Raw genomic sequence first — 24,619 nt, 5'->3', positions numbered from 1 at the left:
GGTGGCCAATGGGGAGCGGGCGGCGGCGCATGCGCGCGAGGGGGCGGCGGCGGGGTCGGGGCGCGCGGAGCCGGGAGCGACCGGTAACATGTTCCGCTGCCGCGTGGCCGCCGCCGCGGGGGGGCTGGCGCGTGCCCTGCGCCCCCTCAGCCCCGCGCCGCGGGGCCGCGCCGCCGCCGGTGAGTCGGGACTGGGGGCGGCAGGCCCCGGGGGCGGGGGGGGGGGGGGGTCCGTGAGGACGGCGGGCGGGATCCCTGCGCGCCGGGGCGGAGCGGCGGCCCGGAGCTTCCCCGCCGCCGCTGCCGCTGCCGCCGGGCCGCGGTGGGGACCGGCGATTTCCCAAGGCTGCGGCGCGCTCGGGGGCTCCCGGCTGCCGTGAGCCAGGCGGAGGGCGGCCGGGCCGCGGCTGCGGCGGCGCTGGGCCGTGCCGGACGCGGAGGTCATTGGGCAAAACCGCTTTTGGCGGCGGAACCGGGGCGGGGCCTTGCTCTGACCCCGGCGCCCGGCGGAACCGGGGCGAAGGGCGGCGCGGGGATGGGGCGGCCCCGGGGCGGCGGAGGCGCAGCCCCTCAGCTCCCGCGAGCGGGGGGACGGGGCTTGGAGCTGGGGCAGCGGTTGGACCCGGGGGTCTCGGGGCCCTTTCCAGCCTTAACGATTCTATAAAATGTCTGTCCTTCGGGCAGCCGTGAGTTAGGCGGGGCTGCTTGGCGTATTTATACCCATTTGGGCGCTGGCGACGTTGCTGCGGGTTTCACAGAGTGACAGAATCCCGGGTCGGAAGGGACCTCGAGGGCCACCTGGCCCAGCCTTGTATGGCGAGTACCTCCTCGCCAGGCGACCCAAGGCGGGTAGCGGTTCGGTGCTCGCCCGGGGACCGCAGGCGGCGGGAGGCGTTTTCGCGGCGGGTGGGAATAGGTTCTGCAGAAATCCCAGCCGCTCTGCACGCGCCAGCTGGCCGCCGCGTCGCGAACGCGGCGCTGGGAGCCGTCACCGCGATCGCCGTATCCAGAGATCTCATTGGGACGGCCGGGAGTCCGGGGTTAAGCTGCAGTAAAATAAAATGCCATATGGCCGCTCAGCTGGATGCGCTCTTTGTCTCGCTTGCCTGCCGGTAGGTGCCTCCGCCCGGACCGGCGCACCCTGCTCCCCCTTTCGTTTGGGATGCCCTTTCTGTCAGCAGGTGCCTCCTTCTGCTGGCAGTTTACCCCAGTGGAATAAGCTGTGTTGGCGAAGGGACTTTTGCTGCTGTAACGGTACCTATTGCCTGTCCTCGGGAGGTTCGGTAGCCCCCGCTCGCACGCGGTGGAGCAAAGCGCGTTTTTCAGACCACCTGCCTCTGACAGAAGAGGCCGGGAGAAGGGCGTAAGGACAGCGAACGCGTAGCACGCGCGCGCCTCTGATGCGCTCTCCGGCAATATGCGGCTTGAAGGCTCCTTCACCTGGAGGCAGTCTTTCTCGCTTCCTAGTAGATGCTCCTGCTGTTGATTGGTTCCGTTACTCTTTGATCTGGCAGATGGTTTTGGTATCCACAACTGCCTGGAGCCGTTTGTTGTGGCAGAGAGAAATTCACTGCAGTCGCTCAGATGTGGTGCTGGGCGTTCCAAACGCGTCGCTTGTTTACTGGGTTTCAGAAATTACTTGGTCTCGAAATTTCGAAACGTAACTTTGTATTGACGGTCTTTTTGTGTTCTTCTCTAATAAATTGTATTCCTTAGGCAACTTGTTGCAGCGCTGGAATGTTCCCATAAAACTGCAGATGAGCAGACAAGTGGCTAGCTCTGGTGTGCCCGGGGGCAAAGGCGATAGTTCTGTTTTTGTCCTTATTGTGGGCTTATCAACGTTAGGAGCGGGTGCCTATGTAAGTAGAAAGGTAGTTCGTGGCAAGAAGCTGTAATTCATCTCTCCTGTCAAGCATTTGCTGTATTTCGGCTAACTGTACTTAGCTTTTTATCTCTGTAGCTATTTCCTCCTTCAGAAAACTTCAAGGGGAGCTAACTGAGCTGGCTGGAAATTAACTTCTTATGATAATTTTTTTTAAAAAACTGTAATTTCAGTTACCTTTTAGGCTTCCTTATAGTAAAGGCACTCTTTTGTTTTTTTTACATACTATGACCAACCACAGCTCTGTCTGTTGTCCTGTATGTGACAGTAGCACATAGCTCAGGGAGAGCTGGGTGGCATGCGCATTGAGTACCAAAGTAAACCTTTCTTTGCCAAATCACAACTCGGAACATCAGTGTTTCGCTTGTGTAAGTATACCCAATCACGCCAAAACTGGTGAGCGTACATTTATGTCCTACTCAAAAGATTCAGAAGGATAAAGCTTTTCAGCTGGACTTGGGGAGTAAATCACGTTCCCAGACAGCTGCAGAGTAGCAGCATTACCTGGGAGCGGATGGGGCCTAAGTCACAGCACGCAAATCTTTGTTTCAAAATTCTTTCTCTTCGAGGATCGCCTTCGTTAAAAGTTCCGAGTCCTGATTTTCTCCTCGTGAAACTCTTCACATGAAGAAGGCTCCTGGGAAATAAAAAAAATTCAAAACAGTGCACAGGGAGGGGAAAGTCTTTTCCTGTTCCCTTTAAATACTCTTTACTGTGCCCTGCTGTATTTCTTTTGACAAACAAGGTAACTGAAATTACAAAGCACATTCTGCTTTTCCCAAGATCTGTTTAATCGAGAGTCCTTCTTAATATTCAGCTCTTCCCTCTCTTCTCTTTCGTTGCCTGTCTTCACCTACAGTTTTGCAATGTCATCACCTAAGATGCCCTTCTAGATCCCTGACGTCTTCAGGTGTTCCTGGCAAAGCTGGCAGCAACCTTTTGTTATACTTAATTGTAGGAGGAACAGTCACTGGGACAGGAGTTTATGTAAGATGCTTAAATAAATGTGTTCTCATTGGGTGAGAGGGCGGAGGGAGGGCGCCTTTCTGTATGGCATACCGAGTGAGCCATGGACTTTAACTGAACACTCGTTGTGCTCCCTGGCTTCGGATATTTGATTTCAAGGGACATTGTCAAATAACTGAAGTTTACAAATTTGATATTCTCAAACAGCGTAGTTCTTAGTGGAAAAAATTGCCTTAGGGTTAACTTCTCTACATTAAATAGGTCTGAAACCAAAACTGGCCATCTTCGATTTGTAACGCTCAGAAAGGCACAAATTAATTAAATGTCATGTTGGCATACAAAAAAAGGAAATAATCACCTAAATACAAGTATGCTAGAGGAAAGAAAAGAAAACTTGACTAACTTTGCGATCTCTTCAGAGAAGAGCGCTGAAATATCGCTCTGTTACCTGGCCAAGTACGCAGCTGTGTTTCTGACTAGAAAGAACTTGGCACTGTCCCTTTGGAAAAATTTATCCTGAAGACCTGGTTTGATATTTTGCATGTCTATAGGAGTCATTTTTTCCTAAGGGATCAGATTTAGTTTGCTGTATGCTGCCCTTCGGACTCGCTTAAAAGCTTCATGGTTCTGCCTGCAAAAGCAGAGGTAGTTTTGTTAACCTTGACTTTTATACGTTTAAGCAAAAGGCTTTAAAAATCTCTTAATTCTTTTCTACGCTGATGAGTTCTTGTTTTCTGGTATTTGTGACATTGTTGCAGTTCCCTGGATATGCTTTTGTCTGCCTGTGCTCTTTTTTGTGCCTGGCATTAAATTCCTCAGTTCTTGTTTGAGACTATTTGCCGTGTTATAAAACACCTAATTGTGGAGACCGGTAAAATGCAAAATGTCTGGGGAGTAAAGGAGATTTCAGTTCCCCAAAGGAATTAACTTTTGTTCAAACATAGTTTGGATGTCATAACACTCGGTTCGCCAACAGTAAGTGTTTTGGCATCATTACCTCTCGTGCCTTTACATTAAGGAGGCTTTTATTTCTTGCTGGAAACGTTCCAATTTTAATATTCTTTCACAATTCAAAATACAGTAATTGGGTAGACGGTTGCGTTTCAGGGTCTTGATAGGTTTCTTTCTCTTGTATACACAATGCAAAATGAAAGTCAATGTTGTGCATGTGTGATACGGATTATTAGCCAGGCTAGGTTTTGCCTTAAAAAAATGGTTTGCTTCCCTCTAATTTGTTAACCGTGGGGGCAAATACCGCACTGTGACCTGCTTCCAGCAGTCTCGTTGCCTTTTCCTTCTCTACATTACCAATTTTTCTCGGAAGTTAACGTGATGTCTTAACAGATGCTCCCTCCGTGCCTGTACCACTAAATCCTATCCCCGGAACATGCAGGCTGGGCTTACACTCTGTCCCGAGTTTAACAGACAAATCAACAGAGGGTCAGCGTTCAGGCCCCGGGGAACCTCGTCCAGCTGACGGCTGTTGCCTAGAGCAGCCATGCTCCCATGTCTGTAGAGCGCTGCTGACGTCAGCGGTGTTACCGCTGCTGACGTCATGCCTGCAACAGCTAGCCTAAAGAAAGCCGGTAAGGCTGTTTGCTTGTTCCGTCCAGCTGCTCTGGCTTTTGAAGCTGGGAGCTGCTTTCTGCTTTGAATTTGTCTTCCTTTTCTGCAGGCTCGTGTTGTGCCTGTGCCACGGCCTAGCTCGCCAGCAGCCTTGGGGTTGGTTTGACCGAGTTTCCTTTGTCGTAGCTGGTTCCCCTCAAAACAGGTCTGCAGCCCAAAGGCCAGGCATCTGCAGAAAGGTTGCTTGCTTGCTTGTGGAGAGCAACCAGACAACTGAGATTTCACCACGTCGTATGCAGAGCAGATCGTTTTCTGAGTGCATTCCTCTTGTAGCTACATAGACATACATTTACGGGCACTTTTTTCAGTGAGGTATATTCTGGGCCGTGTGCTTTAATTGAAAGCAGATGGCTTTTCTGAGCAAGCAGGACAGACAAAAGCCTGTCGGGGGGCAGAAGCCAAATGGGGCCTTGATGTGTAAGATATACAAGGTAAATACCTCCTTGTCTGTCTCCAGGTATACAGAACATTGAGAGAAAACAAAGAGCGATTCACCAGCCGTATCACAACAATAACTACGCGATCTCAAGAAAATGCATCGTCTACTTCTGGTAGGTACTAGCCTGCTAGTTCTAGCTTTGGGTCTGTTTTTCATAAGCTGCTAACTTGAGACCTCTAAAACAAATGGAACAGAGCCCTTCTGAAAACACAGATCAGCACAAGCTGTGCCTTCACAGCATTGTCGCTTCTCGGTGCATTCTATTGTTTGTGAATTCCCGTGTCTTCCCAGCAGAGAGGATGGTGCTAGCTCTCCATGACCCAGAGAACAAGGCTTTGTTCTACAGATAATCGTGAGGATAAAGTAGGCTGTCTCTCAGGGCTCCTTTCCGCCGTTTATGCCTCCTGTGATAAAAGGAGAAAAGAGTTAGCCCTGCTTTTGGCTTTTACCCTTTCGCGGTCTGGCAGAGACACTGTGATTCCAAAGCGATAATATGGTCTGCCAGCACAAAATCCTCTGCTGTGCCACGTCCCTGTCCCGTGCGTAGCGGGCTGAACATGCGAGGAGTATCGTGCTTGGGCCACATGGAGAGGGAGGAATCGGGACAGTTCGCGAGGCTCTTGATGCTTTGCAGGCTGGATGTGGACCACAGGTTGCTCTCTTTTAATTTACGGGATCTCAAACTGCAGCATCTGAACTATCGCGCCAAAGGATGATCTATTTTGTAATAACAGTGGCTTTAGGTGATGGAAGATAGGGTGTGTTATGGCACTTTACGAGGAAACCAACAGAAAGAATATCCTGCAGACAGGAGAGAAAACTGATGGCTTTGGTTTGAAGGAGGGGATAAAACATGTTTATCGGTATTGAGGCTGGAGGACAGAGAGTGGGAGCCTAAATGCTGAAGCAGAGGCCTTGGTAAGCCTGCGTTTCTGGAGACTCTGTCCCTTTACAGTGGAGAGCCTGTTAATCCTGCGGTCTCCTTGAGAGCCCTGAGCTGCAGCTTTGGTATCCTCGGTAGCCTGTGCTTCGCTGAATTAAGGCAGTGTCTTCTCTTTCAGATGCAGATGCTGCTTCTCAGGGCACAGCAGGTGAGTCTTGATGGTAATATTTAACTGACTGTGTTATTCCTACATACAGTTTAACTGCATGTTGCTTAGGAACAGGACCTGCATGTGGGAGGAAACGCATCCTGGTAGGGACTCAAAAGTTGGTCTCCTCTCGGAATACAATTAAAGAAAAATATGCCTTGGCATTTTAGGGAACTTTACTTTCTTATAACCTCTTCACTGAATGGCCAGCGCAGAGTTTTGGTCTTGCTCCCACGTTGATTTGTGTTCTTAAAGAAGACATGCGGCTAGATCAAACACTTTGCAGTTTGTATTTTCCAAATAAGTTTGAAAATTGTTTTCTGATTTGAATGACACCCAGGCCATCTCTCTCCTCCTGCTGTTTTGAATAGTCTTTTGGCTATGTCCCTCTTGCTAGCTCAGCAACCTGTCACTCGCTGTAAAACCCAAATGTTGGATCTCTAGCGCGTTGTTTGGCCAGAGTAGAGGCCGAGCATGTTTGTGCTGTCCCGAATCTACTGTACAGAGAATGTCCTGATCTTATATGTAGCTTCTGAAGTTGTGTATCGAATGGTGGAGGTGAACTTTGTGGGTCTTTGACTTTGCAACCGCTTCACCCAGCTGTGCAAATGTAAGCAGCATTCTTAAACAGATCAATTTATAAAAGGAAGCTCTTTGAGAGTCTGCTGGACAAGTAGCGCCTGTTCAGAGTAAGGCTTGCAGCCTGTTCACAGGCTGTCCAAACAGTGGTATTTCAAGCTGGTTGTGTAGATTATTCTTATTCTTAACATCTTAAACCAGAGAAAAGTAGATCTGTAATAAAGGAGCTAAAGCCATGTGATAAAAGCTGTGCTACTGGCGTATTCCAAAACTCTGCCATTGCCACTGCGCTCAGCTGTGCAGATCTAGCTTAGAAAAAATAAACTGCTGAATTCTGACAGTTTGGTTTATGCAGGGAGCCAGCTTTGAGTGAAGCGGCAGCATGGTTCTTGGCAAGTGTATTGGGGTGGAAGGGAAGGGGAGGTATTTGAAGGGCAATTTGCCAAAGGAAGCCTGCATGTGAAAGGCACCTGGTGACGTACTCTGTCCTTTGGGGCTGGGCTGTTTTCCCCGCTGTATTTGCAGTAAGCTGTCCTATCTGTCACCTGCAGCTCCGGGAGCTCGCCCTGAGGTCCCTTCACACGTTCCTTTCCTGCTGATCGGTGGAGGAACTGCTGCTTTTGCTGCTGCCAGATCCATTCGGGCTCGTGACCCTGGTGCCCGGGTAAGAGATGCCCTGTTCTAGAGCAGACTCCTGTGGATGACTGAATGCTGTGCTTGCTTCAGAGCCTCTGTTGTGTGTTTTGCCATTTGCCTGGCATCGGTACAGCTGATGTGTGTTTCGTGACCAATTAAAGGTGCTGATTGTGTCTGAAGATCCTGCCCTGCCCTATATGCGTCCACCTCTTTCCAAAGAACTATGGTTTTCAGATGATCCAAACGTGACAGAGACTCTGCGATTCAAACAGTGGAATGGCAAGGAGAGGAGGTACGTGTCACTTATGGGTAGGAAGGATGAAGGAGAGTGTTTAATGAAGAGCTGACGATGATCAAACTGTTCTTGTGAGAGAGCCACTGCAGAGCCCTGAAGGAGCCCAGAGTGCTGTGTGTACAAATCGCTGGGCAGATTTCTGTGTTTGTGCCTGCTATGAAGAGAGCCCTGGGGTGTGCGTGTGTCTGTCTGCATTGTCGCTAGGCTGACTGAAGGAGGGACAGAGCGCTGCATGCTGCGTGCAGAGCTCCTGTGTTGTTTTGCACTGGAGCAGTGACCTTGTGGAGTCCCCGAGACTCCACGATGTAGGCTGCGGGCTCACGGAGCGTGGCTTCCCAGGGATGCTGAGGTGTTACAAACAAGTCAGTCGAGCACGAAGGAGCAGACTGAAAGGTGTGGCAGTGCTGGCCGTTGTCAAGAGGAGTGCTGCTTCGCACGTGAGGATTAGCTCGGTACTTCATACCTCTTGAATCTTGCTGTGACTCCCTTAGACACACGCCACCGCTGGCAGAAATCCTGTGGAATAAGTTAATAGTAAAGGTGAGGGTATAGCTTCACAGATTAGATCGCACTGGATTCTTGTGACTTTTGTGATAAAGCCTTACTGATCTAAACCCTTGAACTTCAACAGTGTGAGGATCCTAGTTCTTAAAAACAGATAAATAAGAATTCTAGAGCTTGTTACAGATGCGTCGAGCTGTCTTTGTATCACTGGTAATTGCTGAATAGCTTGTATCCCAGAGAAAGTGGAACCCGTTTGATAATGGAGCTTTTTTCAGTATATATTTCCAGCCGCCATCATTCTATGTGCCTGTTCGTGATCTGCCTTTTGTAGAAAACGGTGGAGTAGCAGTTCTCTGTGGCAAGAAGGTGGGTACCGCACTCGCTGTTGTTCTAGCATCATACGGTTCTTCCCAAGCAGAGCCTGCGCTCTGAGCTGAAACTAAGCAGCTGTAGATGGTGGTGTGGAGGGCTGGCTGAGGAGGAGGATGCGTACAAGTTTGGGAGAAGCGGGGACTATGCTAGCCTTAAGGACAGCATGAGAGAAGTTCGAAAACGGGAGGAGCTATGAGGAACAGTAGTGAGCTGAGGGAAGATGAGGAAGAGGGAAGGGTAAGTCTAGAGTTTGGGCATGGGACAAGACTACGCAGAGCTTAGAGATGGGGTGTGACAAAATGGGAACTAAGCTATGTATCGGTCGGGGGGTGAGGGAGGGAGAGTAGAGTGATCTGAGGAATGGGTTATAATGTGAGCAAGAGCATTGTGCAGAAGCAGCAGGAAGGTGGAAAAGTTTACGGTGAGGCTTTAATATATTTGCTTCCTCAGTTTTTTGTATTTTGCTAAAATGAGATTTCAATGACTCCTCTTACTGCTGAACTACACTGGTGCCCGAGTCCGTTTCTTAGACTCGGGTCCTGGGAAGATCAATCTGATATCTATGATGGCTGCCAAAGAAATTGTCTCAATTCCTACTTCCAGTCTTCTCCCTTCCCCCCTCCAACCCCCCCCTAAACTTACAGTTGGGAGAACGTTCCTTCCAAGTTTGCTTCTCTGATCAGTAGTCTGTGCAGTTTAACTCAAATGGCCTACGGTGCATGGAAGCTTGAGCTCTCCTGCTTGTTTAATTTTGCAGGTTGTGCATATGGATGTTAGAGGCAACATAGTGAAACTGAGTGATGGTACCCAGATATCCTATGACAAATGTCTAATTGCCACTGGTAAGTTGTTGGGTTTTTTTCTCTTTGTTCTTTGTCTTCTGCCAGGCTTTTTATTTCAGTGGCATTTATCTGACAAGGAAGTTTCTGCAGTGTGTGTCAAACGCTTGGTAGAGCAGTCACATGATGGACGGTCACACAGACAACCGTGCCATTGGGTTTTTCAGCTGCCTCACATCAGCCAGCTTCTCTGGGACGTTCAAAGCTTTGCCCTGTGAAAATCAGCAGGGAAGGAGGAAAAAGTGACTTCCCTAGCAGCTCAGTAAAGGAACTGCTGTACAGGCCAGCCTCTTCAAATCCTGCCTGCAGCAGCAGCAAGCAGAACAACCAGCTCTTGCTTGGGCAGAGCACTGCTCCAGCATCTAACCCTAGCATCCTACAGCCCTCTGCGGTTAGAGTGGAACTGGCTGTCTCCAGTCAGTGGAGCAAGCTGTATAGCATTAGATCTTTTTCCCCTGGGTCACCTACTGCTCACACAGAAAGTCTTTCATGTTAAAAACCCAGACAGCAACAGGGAATAGAGCATATTGTAACAGTTTGGAAAGCACAGTCCAGATTAAAGATAGCTTTGCATTGTCTGGATAGCCAGTGACATGGCCTCGGTCTCATTAGTCTCTTTTTCTCTCTCTCTCTCTCTCCCTCCCCTTGTCCGCAGGTGGTTCCCCAAGGAACCTACCCGCCATTGAAAGAGCAGGAAAAGATGTACAACAAAGGCTGACGCTGTTCCGAAAGGTAATCGCCAGGTGCCGCTATCCTGGGGTGAGGCTGGAAAAATCAGTCTTCTGCATTGGGTCCAGGACAGCCTTGCCTTGGCAGCTGCTTCCCCCAGCTGGTACCCAGCCGTCCCTTCGCTATTTATCTCTTTTCCCCAGGCAGGCAAACAGGGTAGGCCACTCATTGGCTTGCCGCAGGCCTGAGTTCTGCAGCACACGGGCAAGAGGTTGGCCTTTGGCCTGAGACAGGACAGAGACTGCTCTCACGCTCTGACATTTTAGTTGAGTATGAAGTTGAGTTACGTTAGCTCTTGGATCGGCCAAAGTAGTTTTCTGATGAACAAATAAACTGATATCCATGTCTCCTTCGTGGCACTTCTTCACCTTCATCCCGTGCCTTGGGACAAAGTGAATAAAAGACACGGAAGTTGGTCAATGGTCTTCTGGTTTTTGCTGTAGGGTTGCTTTTTGTTGACATACTCTGCTTTCTTGAAAACGTGGGATTTAGAGCAGGCACGCGACCTTCTCCCTAGCTTAGTTAGGGAATGAATAGGGAATAAGAAGCCATGTGGGAGCTTTCTGCTCTGTGTTGGACTTCCCCTAAGGTCTGGTCTGCTCAGCTGTGGGAAGGGAAAGATGACGTGAGCTGTGCCGTCCTTGTAGTACTGTATGTGCTGCAGTGCATTTGTGTCTAGAAATTTTGTTGTAATTTCTCTTGAAAGTTAGGGGAAAATGCAGGAATCTGAGATTGCCTGGACAGGGAAAAGCTCGCACAAACATTAGGAAGCCAGCGAATTTTTTCTGTGCAATAGACGAACAGGAGGAAGGAGAAACATGCTTCCCTTTCTAAGTTGGGGAGAGAGTTGCGCTTATTTCAAAGGGAGAAATTGGAGAAAAGTATCTTCTGCTGCCATTCCTGCTTGAGGGTATTTGAAATGGGAATAAATCTTCTTTCAGATTGAGGACTTCAAAAGCCTGGAGAAGATTTCAAGAGAAGTCAAGTCCATCACAATTATTGGCGGTGGTTTTCTCGGCAGTGAGCTGGCCTGTGCTCTGGGAAGAAGAGGTAAGTGTGCTTCTGCAGGCGGCTTGTCTTCAGCTGGCACCTTGGCAGAAGGGATAGTCATTGCATGTAGGCAGCCTGACATTGTAAACTTCTTTTTCATTCCCCGACTGCTGAGTTTTTGCACAGACTTGTGGTTTGTCCTGAAATAACCTTAATGCACGTGTGTTTTGTTGGCCATGTGGCCTGACCTGGTTTTCCATTTTCTCTCTCGTTAGCTGTCAAGCAGCCCTCGACCACAAAGGTTTTTGTCAGTTGGGCTCCCTGGAAGCTCTGCAGGCCAGTGCATGTTGCTTGGCAGCACTGGGTTAACAGTTGGACTTGATGATCTTAAAGGTCTTTTCCAACCTAAACGATTCTGTGATTCCACCCTGGAAAAAGATATATATTTGCTTTCTCAATGCTAAAAGCCACCCTAAGACTATTATTTCAAAGAGGCTGCGAACAACTGGATTCTTACTGTCAAGTGTGTGCAGCTTTTTGAGTAGTGTCTTCATGGTAATTTTTCTCATAAGGGAAGTTTTCTCCAACACGCTAAGCGTTTTACTTACAAGTCTGCTGTCTGTTATCCTAGCGTTTGCAGGTGTATGTGATACAGCGGCCAGTCACTTTGTGATGCCTGTGGAAAATCTGGGAGCCAGAACTCCCAGTTTGGGAAACTTCTGTCAGGCTCCTTGTGTAAAGCAAAGCATACGCTTGTGTCCTGAAGTCTGTGCTGCTGCTCTTTATCCATGGGTTGTAAGAAGCCTGCTCTTTGCTTTCCTTTCAGCACGATCCAGAGGCCTGGAGGTGATTCAGCTGTTTCCAGAGAACGGCAATATGGGCAAAGTCTTGCCTGAATATCTGAGCAACTGGACCACAGAGAAAGTCAGAAGAGGTGAAGCTGCACTTCAGTGCTCCTCCTCTGCGAGTGCCAGAGCTGTGTCTTTAGGCCAGTGGCTGTGGTGTAGCTCTTCCTTGCGAAATACAGCTCTCCGCTTGTTTTGTCAGCAGAGTCCCGGGAAGACTGGGTCCCTTGCAAGGTGGCCCAGGTGCAGACCAGAACACGTTGCAGTTCAGGCAGCTTGGGTAGCTCCGAGCTGCCATGAAGCTCTGGCTTCTCAGCAGTTCCTCTGGGAAAGCCAAGCAAATATGCCTGCTGATGCCAGTGAGATTTTCCCTCTGGCTGTTCCTGCACAGAATGATCCCTGCTACCATGCTTGGGAGTTACTTTAACGGCCTCTATAATCTGGAACCAAGGTTGTCTTATGATAACTGCCTGTTCTCCTCTTCAGTTGCTCTAGCCTCAGATAATTTTACGTTTACAGCCTAATGCAGGCGGCCTAGAGCCACTGAGAGAAGTTGTGTAGCCCCATGCCTTACGCATACACCTTTGTGAGGCCGCCTGCCATAGTGGATAGCTGATCAAGTCGGTACGATCCGAGATACCTTTTTTCCATGTGCTATATTAAGTGCAGAATATATTCCTGTGCGTTGGTAAGTGGAGCGGGGGTAGAGGGAGGAGGGATATAGTTGGGGCTGCAGGTTGCAGGGCCCGATAACCCACAGGTCTGAGTTACTCTCTTTTGTTTATGGAAGTTGCCTTGTCAGACCTCTGGGTCTGGCTGGGACAGAGCAGTAGGTGACTGAATGTCCTTAGTGCCTGAAAACCTGTCTTGGGGAGTTCTTTGGGATGTGACCTTGTCATCATATGAGAGGTACTTGTGATTGTCACTTAAGTAGCTCTTTCAGACTTTTTAGCTGGGTTTCTTTCTCCTCGTGCTTCACTCAAAACTGTACAGGCATGTGCAGCAAAGAGAAGGTGGTCTTTCTCTCGGTTCCTGACGTGGCCCCTGCTCAGCCTGCGTCTGCTTGCGCCGAAGATGCCTGCCTCAGCTGAAATCTGTTCGCCCCGAGCGAGCGTTATGTTTCCTGTGTTTGTTTCCAGAGGGTGTTAATGTCATGCCTAACGCTGTGGTCAAGTCTGTCTCTGTCTGTGGCAATCGGCTGATGATTAAACTGAAAGATGGCCGAAAGGTAAATGTAAAAGCAGGGAGAGGGTCAAGTTTGCAGGGGCATTGAGAGAATTAAGATGATAACTATGAATTCCCAAACAGGTGGAGACGGATCATATTGTGGCTGCTGTTGGGCTGGAGCCGAATGTGGAATTAGCAAAGTCAGCTGGGCTGGAAGTGGACTCTGACTTCGGAGGGTTCAGGGTGAATGCGGAGCTGCAGGCACGCTCCAACATCTGGGTGGTGAGTGTGTGCAGAGGAGTCTTCTGTCCGCTGGGTATGCCGACGCGATCAGGGTACGCAGAGTTATGGGGGCTGGCAGGCCTCGGTTAGGTGAATGGGGCAAAAAATAGCAAGTAACGAGACCAGTGGTAGTGCAGATCCTGCCGGCAGCCGTGGAGTCGGTTCGAGCACCGCAGCACGCTTCGTTGCTGTGGTAACGACTGTGCGAGTTTCTGAATATTTATGCTGTGTAAGAGGAGTTGGGGTAACCTAAAGATAGCGCGGATTACTCTGTTGCGTAAGAGTCCCTTTGGTGGGAGTCGAGACTTTGATTCCTCTGGAAAAACATACCTGATACTGTCTTATTTTTCCAAAGACCAGTGAAAAGTGCTGAGAAATTGGGACTTGTGTAGCCTGGGGAGTGGGAGAAGGTGGTGGTGGTGGTGTTTGGGTTTTGTCAGAAAAACTCAGTTCGTAGTTCCACTTTGTTCTCCTCCCAATGCCTTTTTTGTGTGTGCATTAATTGAAGCTTTCGATGTCAATGCTCAGTCCTCACCGAATGATTCTTCTTAAGGCAGGGGATGCTGCCTGCTTCTATGATATCAAACTAGGCAGGAGACGTGTGGAGCACCACGACCATGCCGTTGTGAGTGGAAGACTAGCTGGAGAAAACATGACAGGAGCTGCGAAGCCCTACTGGCATCAGTCCATGTTCTGGTAACGTTGTCTTCTCTTGGTATTTCTTACTGGGCCACCCTGCAGGAGCTGTGACGAGATACACCTCGTAAAGGTTTCCGTTACCCGAGTGCAGTGAAACTGCCTCAGCAGACGCCTTGTACGGCTTCTTGTTCCCAGAAGCTCAGGGAACGGGAGGGCGTTTGAGCATTTGCTGCTCTGCCCTGACCTCTCTGAAACGTTTTTCCTTCCTGCAGATCCCAGTTTCTCCCTGAATGAGTCCCATTTAGCAACGCAGGTAGCAGTAAAAAGCAGCCCCTTCCTCAAAGCAGGCTAATTTACAGGTTGAACTTAGCAGCAGCTTTGCTGTTACAATTATCTAAAGTTGCCCCGCGCAGTTTCAGTTGTGTTGCACCTTTGCCGATTAGCTGAACTGCTGCTTCAGTAGCAACGTGTCGCTGCATCCAGGAGCGTAGATGGAAGTTTGTTGTTTTCCAGAGAGAGGTATCGAGAAAGCGGGCAGTTCTGCTGTATCTTGTTGAAGTTCTTTTTAAAACAAAACCCCCCAAACAAACAAAAAAATACCAAAGCCTGTTAGCTCAAGATCAGAAATTTAAAGTTAGGAGGAGTTTAAATACGGGGAGAGGAGTTTTACTTTGCTGGGAGAAATCCCCTCAAAAATAGTTATGACTTGCTGTCGTTTACCTGAACGCTTGGTCTGTTCCGCACGGACTCTGGACCCAGAGGAGTTTCTCACTTCACTGTTAAACAAGGACACAGAAGCGTCCGTTTCAATGGTGTGGTTTTCTTCAGGATGCTCTGGCCGTGACACAGACGCAGGCAAGCGGGGAACTGTGAGCTGCAGCCCTGTGTTTTGCTGGCAGGCGTTAACTCAGGGGGTTTGCCAGCCCTCTCCGCGTGAGACTTCCTTCTGTGCCAAAAAGCTGGCAAATAGCGAGAACTCCTCTTGCATTTTTTCAGGTTGCTCAGGATCCCTCCTGAGCTCTGCCTTCCCCACTGCTGGGTGCCTAGTCTGGTTAGCTGGCATGTTACTGGTATTCCTTTCGGTAACCCCAGTCTGTGCTGGAGGGTTCTGGCCAGAAGGGGAGTGATGTACGTATAGCGAAACACAAATCGTTTTGTGGGGTGCGTTTATTTCCTCAGCGTAGTTGGGAACACTTTTGACACATTGTACTTACTGGGCCCCAAACCATGGCTGCTCCGACTCCTATAAGCGCCCCAGTTCAAATTCACCTGGTGCCCAGTTCAAGGAGGTGTGACAGCAACGCGTTCTTCTCTTTAATATTCCTTAACTGCTCTCTCTGAAATACACACTAAATAATTGTCTATGCTGCAAAGTCTAGTGCTTACAACTCAGCATTGCCAGAAGTTTGGTCTTACTAGGACCTGGACGACCCCTTGCTTCTGCCCCAACTGTCTCCTAGTCCCATCGGTACTAAGCAAGCAAGGCAGAAGATTTTTGCAGGTACCTACTTAACTGCGTCCCGATACGCACATTTGAATGCTGAGGTCAGATGTGTGATTTTCTAAAGGGTCGAGATACACGCAGCTCTTGGAAGCCACCCAGCTTCCTTCAGGGGAGCAGGCCTTAAGTATTTTATGTTTTTGTCCATTGAACCGGTTTCGTCTGAACCTGACGGCCTTAGACTTTCCGTGTCTTCAGTCCCTGTTCCACGCTGATGTGTGCAGGAGAGACCAACGCGTGCCAGTCAGCCTGCGTACCATGATCTCTCTCGCACAACGCCGTCATCGAGGATTTGGGGCTGGATGGAATCGCCTTGTATTTGTCTCACTAATGCTACAACTGATTTTTTTTTTTTTTTTTTTTCTCCCCGCTTCATTCCTAGGAGCGATCTGGGCCCTAATGTAGGGTACGAAGCCATTGGCCTTGTTGACAGTAGTTTGCCAACGGTAGGAGTCTTTGCTAAAGCAACAGCAAAAGACACACCGAAAAGTGCGACGGAGCAATCAGGTAGGGCTCCAGTCGTGCGTGGGAGCTGTCGCCCTGCAGGAAGGGGTTTGTGTCTCGCTCTCTGTAGTGGCCACGGAGTCAGACTGATCTCACTGCAGAGCACCAGGAGACATCAATCTGTTTGCTTCTTTTTTAGACCAAGCTTTAAAGGTTGGGTTTGATATTAAAATGTGATTATAACATAAAGTTCCTCCAAGAAGACATCGCGTAACGCATTTACCAAAGTTAAAACTTTTTGTCCCGGTGAAGTTTAATTTCCTCCGTAGCAATGAAATGATCAGATTTGCACAAAAGAGACTGTCTGGATCTAACGTATTTATTTTGTATCTGCTGCCTGGGAGAAGTAGACTGTCCCGTCTTTTCTATTTGGTGATGGAAGTTGGGAATTGTCAGTGTTGTGCTTCATGTTAGGATTGCTTCATTCTCGTGTTACTGAAACTTAACTTTTGCTGGACACAACTCAAAGGAGAACACCTCAGTCTCTTACAGAACCCCGCTCTTCAGTCTGCTCTCACCATCACAGGCAAATAGCTGCTGCTTTCTTCTGCACTGGGTGTTTGATATCTCTTATCTTTGCATTAGGGACAGGTATTCGATCAGAGAGTGAAACAGAAGCAGAAGCCTCAGAAATTCACATTTCTCCAAGTGTTTCACCAACGCCTCAAGTTCCAAAGCAAGGAGAAGATTATGGCAAAGGTGTCATTTTCTACCTCAGGGATAAAGTTGTGGTAGGAATCGTGTTATGGAACATCTTCAACAGGATGCCTATTGCTCGAAAGGTCAGTACAGGACCAGTACGCTGAACAGTGAGGCTTGCTTGGATGGGGGATTTTCTTGTGGAAAAATCAATCTACCAATTTAAAGCGAGGATAAATAAACGCAGCTGCTCTCTCTGGAGCAGAGCTGTGCAATATCCAACGGTAGCCCTGTCTGGGGTGAATTGTGGGAGGTGTCCTTGTGCTTTTCTGCATTTTGTTCAAAATTCTTACAGAAACAACTTGAATCAGGTTTATGCTTCAGGCCTTGCGTTTGCATGGCTGAAAATTCAGGTCTGTAATAAGTACAGGCAAAAATCACATGCGACTGAGCATCAGTGAACTGTCCTATTTTTGTGCTACTTTGTCTCATGTACAAGTGTCTAAAACAGTCTTAAACATCTATCATCCTAGATACACAGCCACAAAAAGTCAGGGTTAGAAGCAGCCTTGAGTAGGTGCTTAGTCTGTCTCCACCCCCCATAGTCTGTCTCCATCCTCCAAGGTAAGATCAGCTGTGCTTAGGTCATTTTTTAACATCTGTGGAGAATTTCAGTAGTTTAACCTGTGAGAGTGATTCCACGCTATCCCCAGGTGATCCGTCCCAAAATGAACTATTCTCACTATTGGAAGTTTTGGCTGATATCTGATCTGAAGCTTTCATGATGCAGTTTAAACCTGCTACTTCTCCTGTCCCCATGAGAGAGAGATCCTTTCCTTCCTTCTCTTAGCAGCCCTTCCTCGAAATCAGAGCGCCAAGGATGCGCAGGATCCTTGGCCTCTTAGTCTCCTTGTCTAAAAGATAGGTTGGCAAGTTCAAGCCGCTTACACTGGCTCCTCTAAGTCAGTGCAAAGAGCCTGGCTCACGGTAAGAGTTGAGACGAGGCACTTTTGGAAGATGCTTGTTCTCCCACGCTGTAAAGGGCAACCCAGACATTAGAAACAAATCCGGCAGGGAGCGAGGCTGGTTTTAACGCCAGCCATTCCTGTAGGCAGATAATGCTGCGTTTAAGGCTCCGATATCAATTTGGCTGTAGTAAGTACTGTTGTCACGTTGTGGACTGCCCAAGGGGGTGAGTTGTCATCAGCAGATCTAAGAAATCCATCACGTTGGCTGGTGACCACGTACAGTCTTGCAGCACCGGTTGTTCATAGCATGTGCAGGTTTTAATGCTTCTTCCTTCCTCCAGATCATCAAAGATGGGGAGGAGCATGATGATCTCAATGAAGTAGCAAAGCTTTTCAACATCCACGAAGACTAAACTCCAGAACGGGAACACCGCAATAGGAGTGAGTAGGGCAGCGGGGGCACTGGCTGTGTGCACCCCCTCGCCTCCGACAGCTTCCTCTGAGTACTTGTGAATATTTCCAGTCACCTAGAGTTCTAACGTTTGCACCAATAAAGTCAGATTGTTCTAAGTTAAATGCCTTCTTCCTGCTCCTGCGCCTTGCTGGCTTTGAAAGGGGAGCGTGCTGCCTACTGCTGTCAGTTTTTCCTATGTATCGACAGCGGCGAGGCCTGCGGAGCTGCCTCTTTTCTTGCAGCACTTCCCTTGCAGCTGGCGAGCTCGCGGTCCTGCTGGCTAGCTGCGCGGAGGGCTGCGCTCTTGGCAGCGAGCGCCGCCTGGGTAGGAAAAGTACATCCCGACGGGATGAAATGGTACGTGATGCGGCGGCCCCCACGTAAGCTTGCATTTGAAGCCAGGGCTGTGCTCCAGCCTGGTCATGGGTATACGATGGGGTAAAGAAGGGATGGGAAGAATGAGGAGAGAGACTTGGAGCTGCTAAGGCAGGAGATAAGGGACTAAACTGTGGGAGCGATGGAGGAGGTGCACTAATGCAGGTTTGCGAGCCCAGGGTGGAGCGGGGGGGAGGACCAGTCACTGGCGATGATGGCAGCAGCGTGTTACCAGCTCTCCAGCCACCGTGTGGGAATTTGGGTGCTTTCTGTTGACGCTGAGCTCTCGGCTGTGCGTGCCGGCTAAAAGGGATGCAGGAACAGGCCGCAACTCTGCACAGGGGGGTGGGCTGTGAGACTGCCCGTGCTGCCCGGGCACGCTGCCCACCCCTGCCCACCTTGGCCTCCAGGGCCTTTCCCGCAGCCGCTGCTGCTCTCCAGCTGCCCAGCCCCGGCCCCGTCTCCTGCGGGGCCTCAGCCCATGCCTGGGCCGGTGCTTGGCGCTTGCCTTTGCTGGACTTCTGGGGTCCCTGGCCCCCCATTCCTCCGCAGAGGCCGCCGGCACCGGGGCTGTGTGGGAGGTGCTGGCTCGGGCTGGCCCCAGCCGGTGTGAGGGGAGAGCAGGGGCTGCGCCGTGCCCGGCACAGCCGATCCTGGGCGTGGGCGTTTCCAGAGCGACCGCCAGGGCTTTGTGATGGGGGGCCTCGTCGTGCCCAGACGCCATTGTGACGGGGGTCCCCGCAGTGACCGTGGGGGTATTAAAGGAAGGAGAGCCCTGAGGTGCCCACTCCCAGGAGAGCACCTCCCTCAGGAGGCAGCATCTCCCCTGGGTGCCCATGGCAGGTCTGCCGCAGAGGACGCCAGAGATGCCCATGGACGAGGAGGCAAACGCCCACTCCCAGCCCGCCAAGGGGCTGCCGAGCCTGCGCAAGAGGCGCCAGGTGAGGGACGGGGCAGGAGGGAGAGGCCGGCAGTGGGACGGGGCCGGGCTTGCCGGCACTGTGGGGGCCGCTGTGCCAAGGCAGCCGCCTCCATCCCATGCCTCCTCCTCCTCCTGCCCGCAGGTGGGCCGCAGGCACCCACAGGCAGTGCTGCAGGGCAGCCAGAGCCAGGCCTCGTCCTTCTGTGGGGACAGGCTGCCACAGCTCCCCTGCCCAGGGAGCTCGCAGGCCGCTGGGAGCCGCCACGCACAGGTAGGGAGCCCCAGGGAGACGGGGCCGAAGGTCTTCCCGCTGCCCTGGGGGCTGGCAGGGGAGCCCGGCCGCGGGAGCTCTTCCAGCCGGGGCGCGGGGGGCAAGGGCCATGCTGACGCAGCCTCTCTCCTCAGCTTCTCTCGCAGACGGAGGGCCTGGCGCGCAGGGTGGCACTGCCCTGCAACAGGGTGACGCAGGAGGAGACGGTCTGTCTGCCAGGCTTGTCGCCTCTCCCCAGGCAGGCAGCGGCACCCGGGCACGCACCCGCAGCTTCGCCACCAGCAGCTGCCAGCACCTGCTGCAAGCTGCCCCCTCTGCCTGCAGCACCCTCTGCAACTTCTGCCAGGGGCAGGGAAACGGCCCTCAGCGCCGCAGCCAGCGCCCGCCCACAGCTCGTCCCGTCTGCTGCGGGCACCTGCAGTGACCGGGGCACAGCCGCGCGGCTGGCACGGCAGGACTGGCCACACGGCAGGGCTGCGGTCACGACGGCAAGAACAGACGAGGGCTGGGTGGCCGATGGCAGCAAGGCCTCCGCAGCTCAGCCCGCACCTCGTCCCTGGGCATGCGGGGGCACCGGTGCTGCCGGCAGGGCCCCTGCGCCAGCTTCCCTGCGTTGGGATGCGGGGCCGGGGCACTGGGGACAAGTGGCAGAGCACGACCCAGCAATGCCGGCGGCGTGCAGCGAGTGCTACCTCAATGGCCAGCCGTTGCAGGTGCACCAGGACGCTGTTGCAGAGCATCTGGCCGCCCTGTCTGTTGAGATGCAGCTCCAGGAGCTGGAGAGGAGCTTCCTGGCCCGCACCAGGCACAACCTGGCCCAGCTCAGGAAAGCCGTCCTGCAGCAGCAGCAGGGCGGCCTGGAGGAGCGCGAGCTCCGGCAGCAGGAGGACGAGGAGCAGCCTTTCTCCCCGATGTGGTTGGGGCAGCCCGATCCCAGACGCAGGCAGGTGAGTACCAAGGACGGCATGGGACGGGACAGGGGGATGAGCCTCCCTCTGCCGGGGGCCAGATGCTGCGCCGCACGGACGCAGCCCCATCCTCTCCCGCATCCCCATCCCAGCAGCCACTGCTGGCAGGTCCCCGGCAGGCGTTTGCTGGTGGGAGCCAGGCTACCTTTACAAATCCCCCTCTCTCCTTTCTGATCTGCAAGGTGAACTCATTCTACAGCCCATGGCAGCCAGAGCTGACACACACGGAGCTCCCGAAGGACGCCACAAGAAAGCGGGATGTGCTGGAGTGGCTGGAAGCCCCTGCCCCCAGCGCGCAGTGGGCAGGGGCAGCACGGGGGGCAGTGCCGCAAGTGCCAGAGTTCAGGCCAGGGACCTTGGCTGAGGAGGATGAGTGGGAAGACGACAGCGACATAGAGCTGTCCCAAGGGGAAGACATCACCACCTACAACACCTGGGCCAGCCTTTTGCACTCGGAGCTCTTCCAGGTCCAAAGGGAAGACACCATCACCCACGACACCTGGGACAGCCTCTTGGTGCCGGAGCACTTCTGGGGCCAAAGGGAAGAAACGGTCACCCGCAACATCTGGTCCAACCCCTTGGTGCCAGAGCTCTTCCAGGACCCCGGCGCTGGTCCCCAGGAGGGGCCTGGCTGGCCCAGCAGCATGGGAGAGGCAGCCGGCGACTGGCAGAGCGCATCTCCTGCCCCGGCGGGTCCCATGGACGCCAAGCCGGCAGCTTCTGCCCTGGCCGGAGCTCCTGACGAAGAGGAGCACCGCGCACCTCTCGCTCCTGCAGCACAAGAGGAGACAAAGGCACCAGCTTCTCCTGTCTTTGGTGAGCAGGCTACAGCAGCACAGGCAGAGAGCCAGGCGCCTGCCCCACGCAGCCCCACAGCCTGCGCCGCCGCTCTGCAGGACACAGCCCAGTGCGTCGGGAGCGAGGTCCCGGGCGAGGCTGCGGCTGCGATCCAGGGACCTGGCCAGCAGCCGGAGGAACGGTGGGACCTGGCACACAGCACGGATGCGGAGATGGCAGCAACAACACCTACAGCACCTCAGGTCACCGAGTCTGCCTCGGCTGGAGAGCCTCAGGGAGAGGCCAGCACAGCCCCTCTCGTCCCAGCGGCACGTGAGGATGGAGAAAAGATGGCTTCTCCCATGTCTGGAGACCATCGAGGAGAGGCCAGCACAGCCATTGGATCCCCGGCAGCGCACGAGGATGAAGGGGCGTCTTCGCTGCCTCAAAACCCTCCGGCTGACGCTGGCACACCCCGCCTCGCCCCAGCGGCGGACGACGAAGGAGACATAGCGGCTTTGCCCTTGGCTTGGGACCCTTTGCACCAGGTGAGCCAGGACTGCCGAGAAAGGGTTGAAAGTGGCTTGCTGAGCACTTCTGCCAGCTCCCTCCATGCCCTGGGGTGGATCCCATCCGGCCCCACAGACTCGTGGGTGTCTAAGCAGTGTAGCAGGTCGCTGACCATTTCCCCTTGGATTATGGGGGCTTCATTCTGCTCCCTGTCCCTGTCCTCCAGCTCAGGGGGCTGGATACCCCGAGAACAACTGCTCTGACTATGAAAGACTGAGGCAAAGGCAGCATGAAGCACCTCAGCCTTCTCATCCTTTGCCACTACATTCCCCCTGCATCCAAGAAAGGACGGGAGCCTCTCCTTAGCTCTCCTTTGGTTGTTAATGTATTTATAGGAGGAGCCAGGGGCCTTGGCTGAGGAGGAGGAGGAGTGGGAAGACAAGAGCGACATGGAGCCGTCCCAAGGGGAAGACATCACCGCCAACAGCATCTTGGTGCTGGAGCTCTTCCAGGATCGCCACGCTGGTCCCCGGGAGGGGCCTGGCTGGCCCAGCAGCATGGGCACAGAGGCGGCGGGAGAGGCAGCCGGCGACTGGCAGAGCACGTCTCCTGCCCCGGCGGGTCCCATGGAAGCCAAGCCGGCAGCTTCTGCCCTGGCCGGAGCTCCTGAAGAAGAGGAGCACCGCGCACCCCTCCCTCCCGCGGCACAAAGGGAGGCAAAGGGACCACCACCTTCTCCTGTCTTCGGCGAGCAGGTCTGTGCTCCTGCTCTCCCCGTGCAGGCGGCGTCCAAGCACAGAGGGGATGCACAGTGCTTCTCCGGCGGCAGAGACGTGCCCGAGGATGACCCAGGTATGTCCCCAAGCTGAGCACCGCGTGAGGGAGGGCAGGCCTGTCTCGGCCGTCCCAGACAGCAGCACCCAGGCCAGGCTGGCAGCACTGCGCGCATGGGGGCTGGCCGTGCCCCAGCCACCCCTCCCTGACGAAAGCCCTTGGTGGCGGGGGGCAGCCAGGAGCTTGCCCGTCGCCCACCCAGCCCCTCGCCTACAGCCCTCCTTTTCTCCCACAGGCATCACCGCCCTCCCGCACACCCCGGCTCGACGGCAGCGGCTCTCCCTCTTCAGGAGGGCCCTCCGGGCTCTGCGCAGGGCTGTCCGCTGTACCTGCATCGCAGGACAGCAAGAGCAGTAGAGCCCCTCTGCCAGCGCCAGGCGGGTCCCCAGAGATGGCGGCTGGCCCTGAGCCTGCGCAGTGTCCAGAGGGAGCGGCACAGGGAGGCACGCGAGGGATGGGTGTGTGGACGGGGCCCCAGGCATTCAGCTGCCCTAAGGACATCGTGCTGCCAGCCTCCCGTCGGCCGTGGATGTCTTCGGAGACCACAATTTTCCCCCAGCGCTCGTCTGCGCCTGGTGCATCTCAGGAGAAAGATGGGTGCAGGCAAGGCCCATGGCGGCAGGCAGAGCTGGCGAGCCCCAGTGCTCCCCCTTCTCCCGGTCGAGGAGAGCCTGCGCCCTCGGCCTCTGCCCGTGCCTGCGGCGCTCCGGCTCCCAACCAGCTGGGGCCTCCGCTGCCCTCACTCCACGGCGCCTGTGTTCTTCTGCCATCTCTGTCCTCGGGGTGCCCAGCATTGGTTAGGGAGAGCCCTGGGCTGGTGCCGGCAGCAAGCCGGCAGTCTGCCTTGATCCCTTCAAGCTTCCGTCCCACCTGCCCGTCGCCAATTTTAGTCAGGGACTTTTTGAACATTTCAGATTTAGCGGAAATTTAGTCTGATTTACCCAATACTTGCACGGCCCTGCGTCACCTTGGTCTCACCAGGGACCTCCCCATATCCGGGGGTGGTGTAGCAGCACGTACATGAGCCGTGTGCCCCTCCATTTTTAAGACCCTCCTACACTGCCCTGGTGCTCCACCATCAAGGGCAGCGAGTGCAGCACGGTACCCTGTTGGTGAGTCCCTCCCTGGTCGGTGCGCGGTCACGGCTTCCCTCCAGTCCCGGCGTCAGGGCATTCCTGCTGCCCTCGCTCTCGTCTTTTACAGCCATGTCAACGATGGGTCAAAAGCAATCGCCTGCCTTATGGCCCTCGTTCTGAAGACAGGCCCAGGCAAGGCTTTCATTGCAGAGACCTTAATCTCTGGTTTTGTATCCCTGGACCAGCAGCTCTTCTCCATCAGACTGGAGTAGGCTCAGGTACCAGCCCAGCGGGGTCCCGCGGGGCTCTCGGAAAGCTTGCTGGCTCTGCTGTGGCGCGGCGTCTCCCACCAGCATTCCCTGCAGGCGGGTGTGCGGGCACCAGCACTGAGCCGGGCGCAGCCGTGGTGGGGTCCCAGGGGAGCCGAGGACAGCCCCACCCTGAAGTTAAGGACTTTTGTTTCTTGGAAGCTGAAAGCCACCTGTGAAGAATAAAGGAGACGGTGGCCTGCCCAGCTGACGCCGGCACCCCAGCCCTGCCAGCCGCTCTGCCGGACCCTCCCCTGCGCTGGCATCAGTAACTGCGGCAGGACCGGGGTGCCTGGATCAAGAAAGAAGCGGATGGATGATGACGCCATAGAATTATAGCTGCTTTGCAAAAGTTTTGTGCGTGTCTGTCTGTCTTTCGTACCACTGACATCCCCCGCTGCCCGCAAGCACACAGACACGCACGCCCCTCCCCATCGTGCCCGTGCCCCAGCCCCGGCCCTTGCTCCCGCACGCCCCTTCCCTGCCTCCCGCACCAGGGCTGACGCTCTGGGAGCTGTTTTGGGGTTCAGGTACCAAGGCTGAGCCATCCCTGCACCCTTGGAGGGCACCTGGGCTGGGGAGTGGGGGAAACAGCTTTAAAATGGACCCTTCCAAGGCATGTTTCAAGGGAA

General features: G+C 53.4%; 2 protein-coding genes across 6 annotated transcripts; both read left to right on the top strand.

Annotated features, from left to right (window-relative positions):
- Positions 1–23: 23 nt before the first annotated feature.
- Positions 24–18,068, top strand: AIFM1 (apoptosis inducing factor mitochondria associated 1). Of its 3 annotated transcripts, none has more exons than XM_087748239.1 (17): positions 24–179; positions 2,741–2,868; positions 4,931–5,024; positions 5,974–6,003; positions 7,134–7,246; positions 7,380–7,510; positions 8,293–8,383; positions 9,147–9,231; positions 9,884–9,960; positions 10,899–11,007; positions 11,774–11,881; positions 12,932–13,020; positions 13,101–13,241; positions 13,795–13,937; positions 15,764–15,888; positions 16,471–16,667; positions 17,834–18,068. In XM_087748239.1, exons 1-17 carry the CDS (start codon positions 89–91, stop codon positions 17,903–17,905), a joined length of 1,824 nt encoding a protein of 607 aa, XP_087604365.1. In that variant the 5' UTR covers positions 24–88; the 3' UTR covers positions 17,906–18,068. The 3 variants fall into 3 exon arrangements, with proteins under 3 accessions (XP_087604365.1, XP_087604364.1, XP_087604366.1); XM_087748238.1 differs by lacking the exon at positions 2,741–2,868 and adding an exon at positions 1,716–1,858 and having other exon boundaries at positions 26–179; XM_087748240.1 differs by lacking the exon at positions 2,741–2,868 and having other exon boundaries at positions 34–179.
- Positions 18,069–18,107: 39 nt separating this feature from the next.
- On the top strand, positions 18,108–24,331 carry LOC148056624 (uncharacterized). 3 transcript variants are annotated; one of them, XM_087748234.1, is made up of 6 exons: positions 18,108–18,303; positions 19,066–19,514; positions 19,649–20,461; positions 20,665–21,807; positions 22,165–22,621; positions 22,839–24,331. In XM_087748234.1, the coding sequence occupies exons 2-6, from the start codon at positions 19,158–19,160 to the stop codon at positions 22,958–22,960; spliced, it is 2,892 nt and encodes a 963-aa protein (XP_087604360.1). In that variant the 5' UTR covers positions 18,108–18,303; positions 19,066–19,157; the 3' UTR covers positions 22,961–24,331. The 3 variants fall into 3 exon arrangements, with proteins under 3 accessions (XP_087604360.1, XP_087604361.1, XP_087604359.1); XM_087748235.1 differs by having other exon boundaries at positions 18,209–19,262; positions 19,386–19,514; XM_087748233.1 differs by having other exon boundaries at positions 18,209–19,514.
- The last annotated feature ends 288 nt before the right edge of the window (positions 24,332–24,619 follow it).

This window comes from Nipponia nippon, unplaced genomic scaffold, assembly GCF_047370975.1.
Source record: "Nipponia nippon isolate SJK-2023a ecotype South Korea unplaced genomic scaffold, ASM4737097v1 scaffold_12, whole genome shotgun sequence".
In the NCBI taxonomy this organism is placed as follows: domain Eukaryota; kingdom Metazoa; phylum Chordata; class Aves; order Pelecaniformes; family Threskiornithidae; genus Nipponia; species Nipponia nippon.
This window is presented reverse-complemented; position numbering and strand designations above follow the sequence as displayed.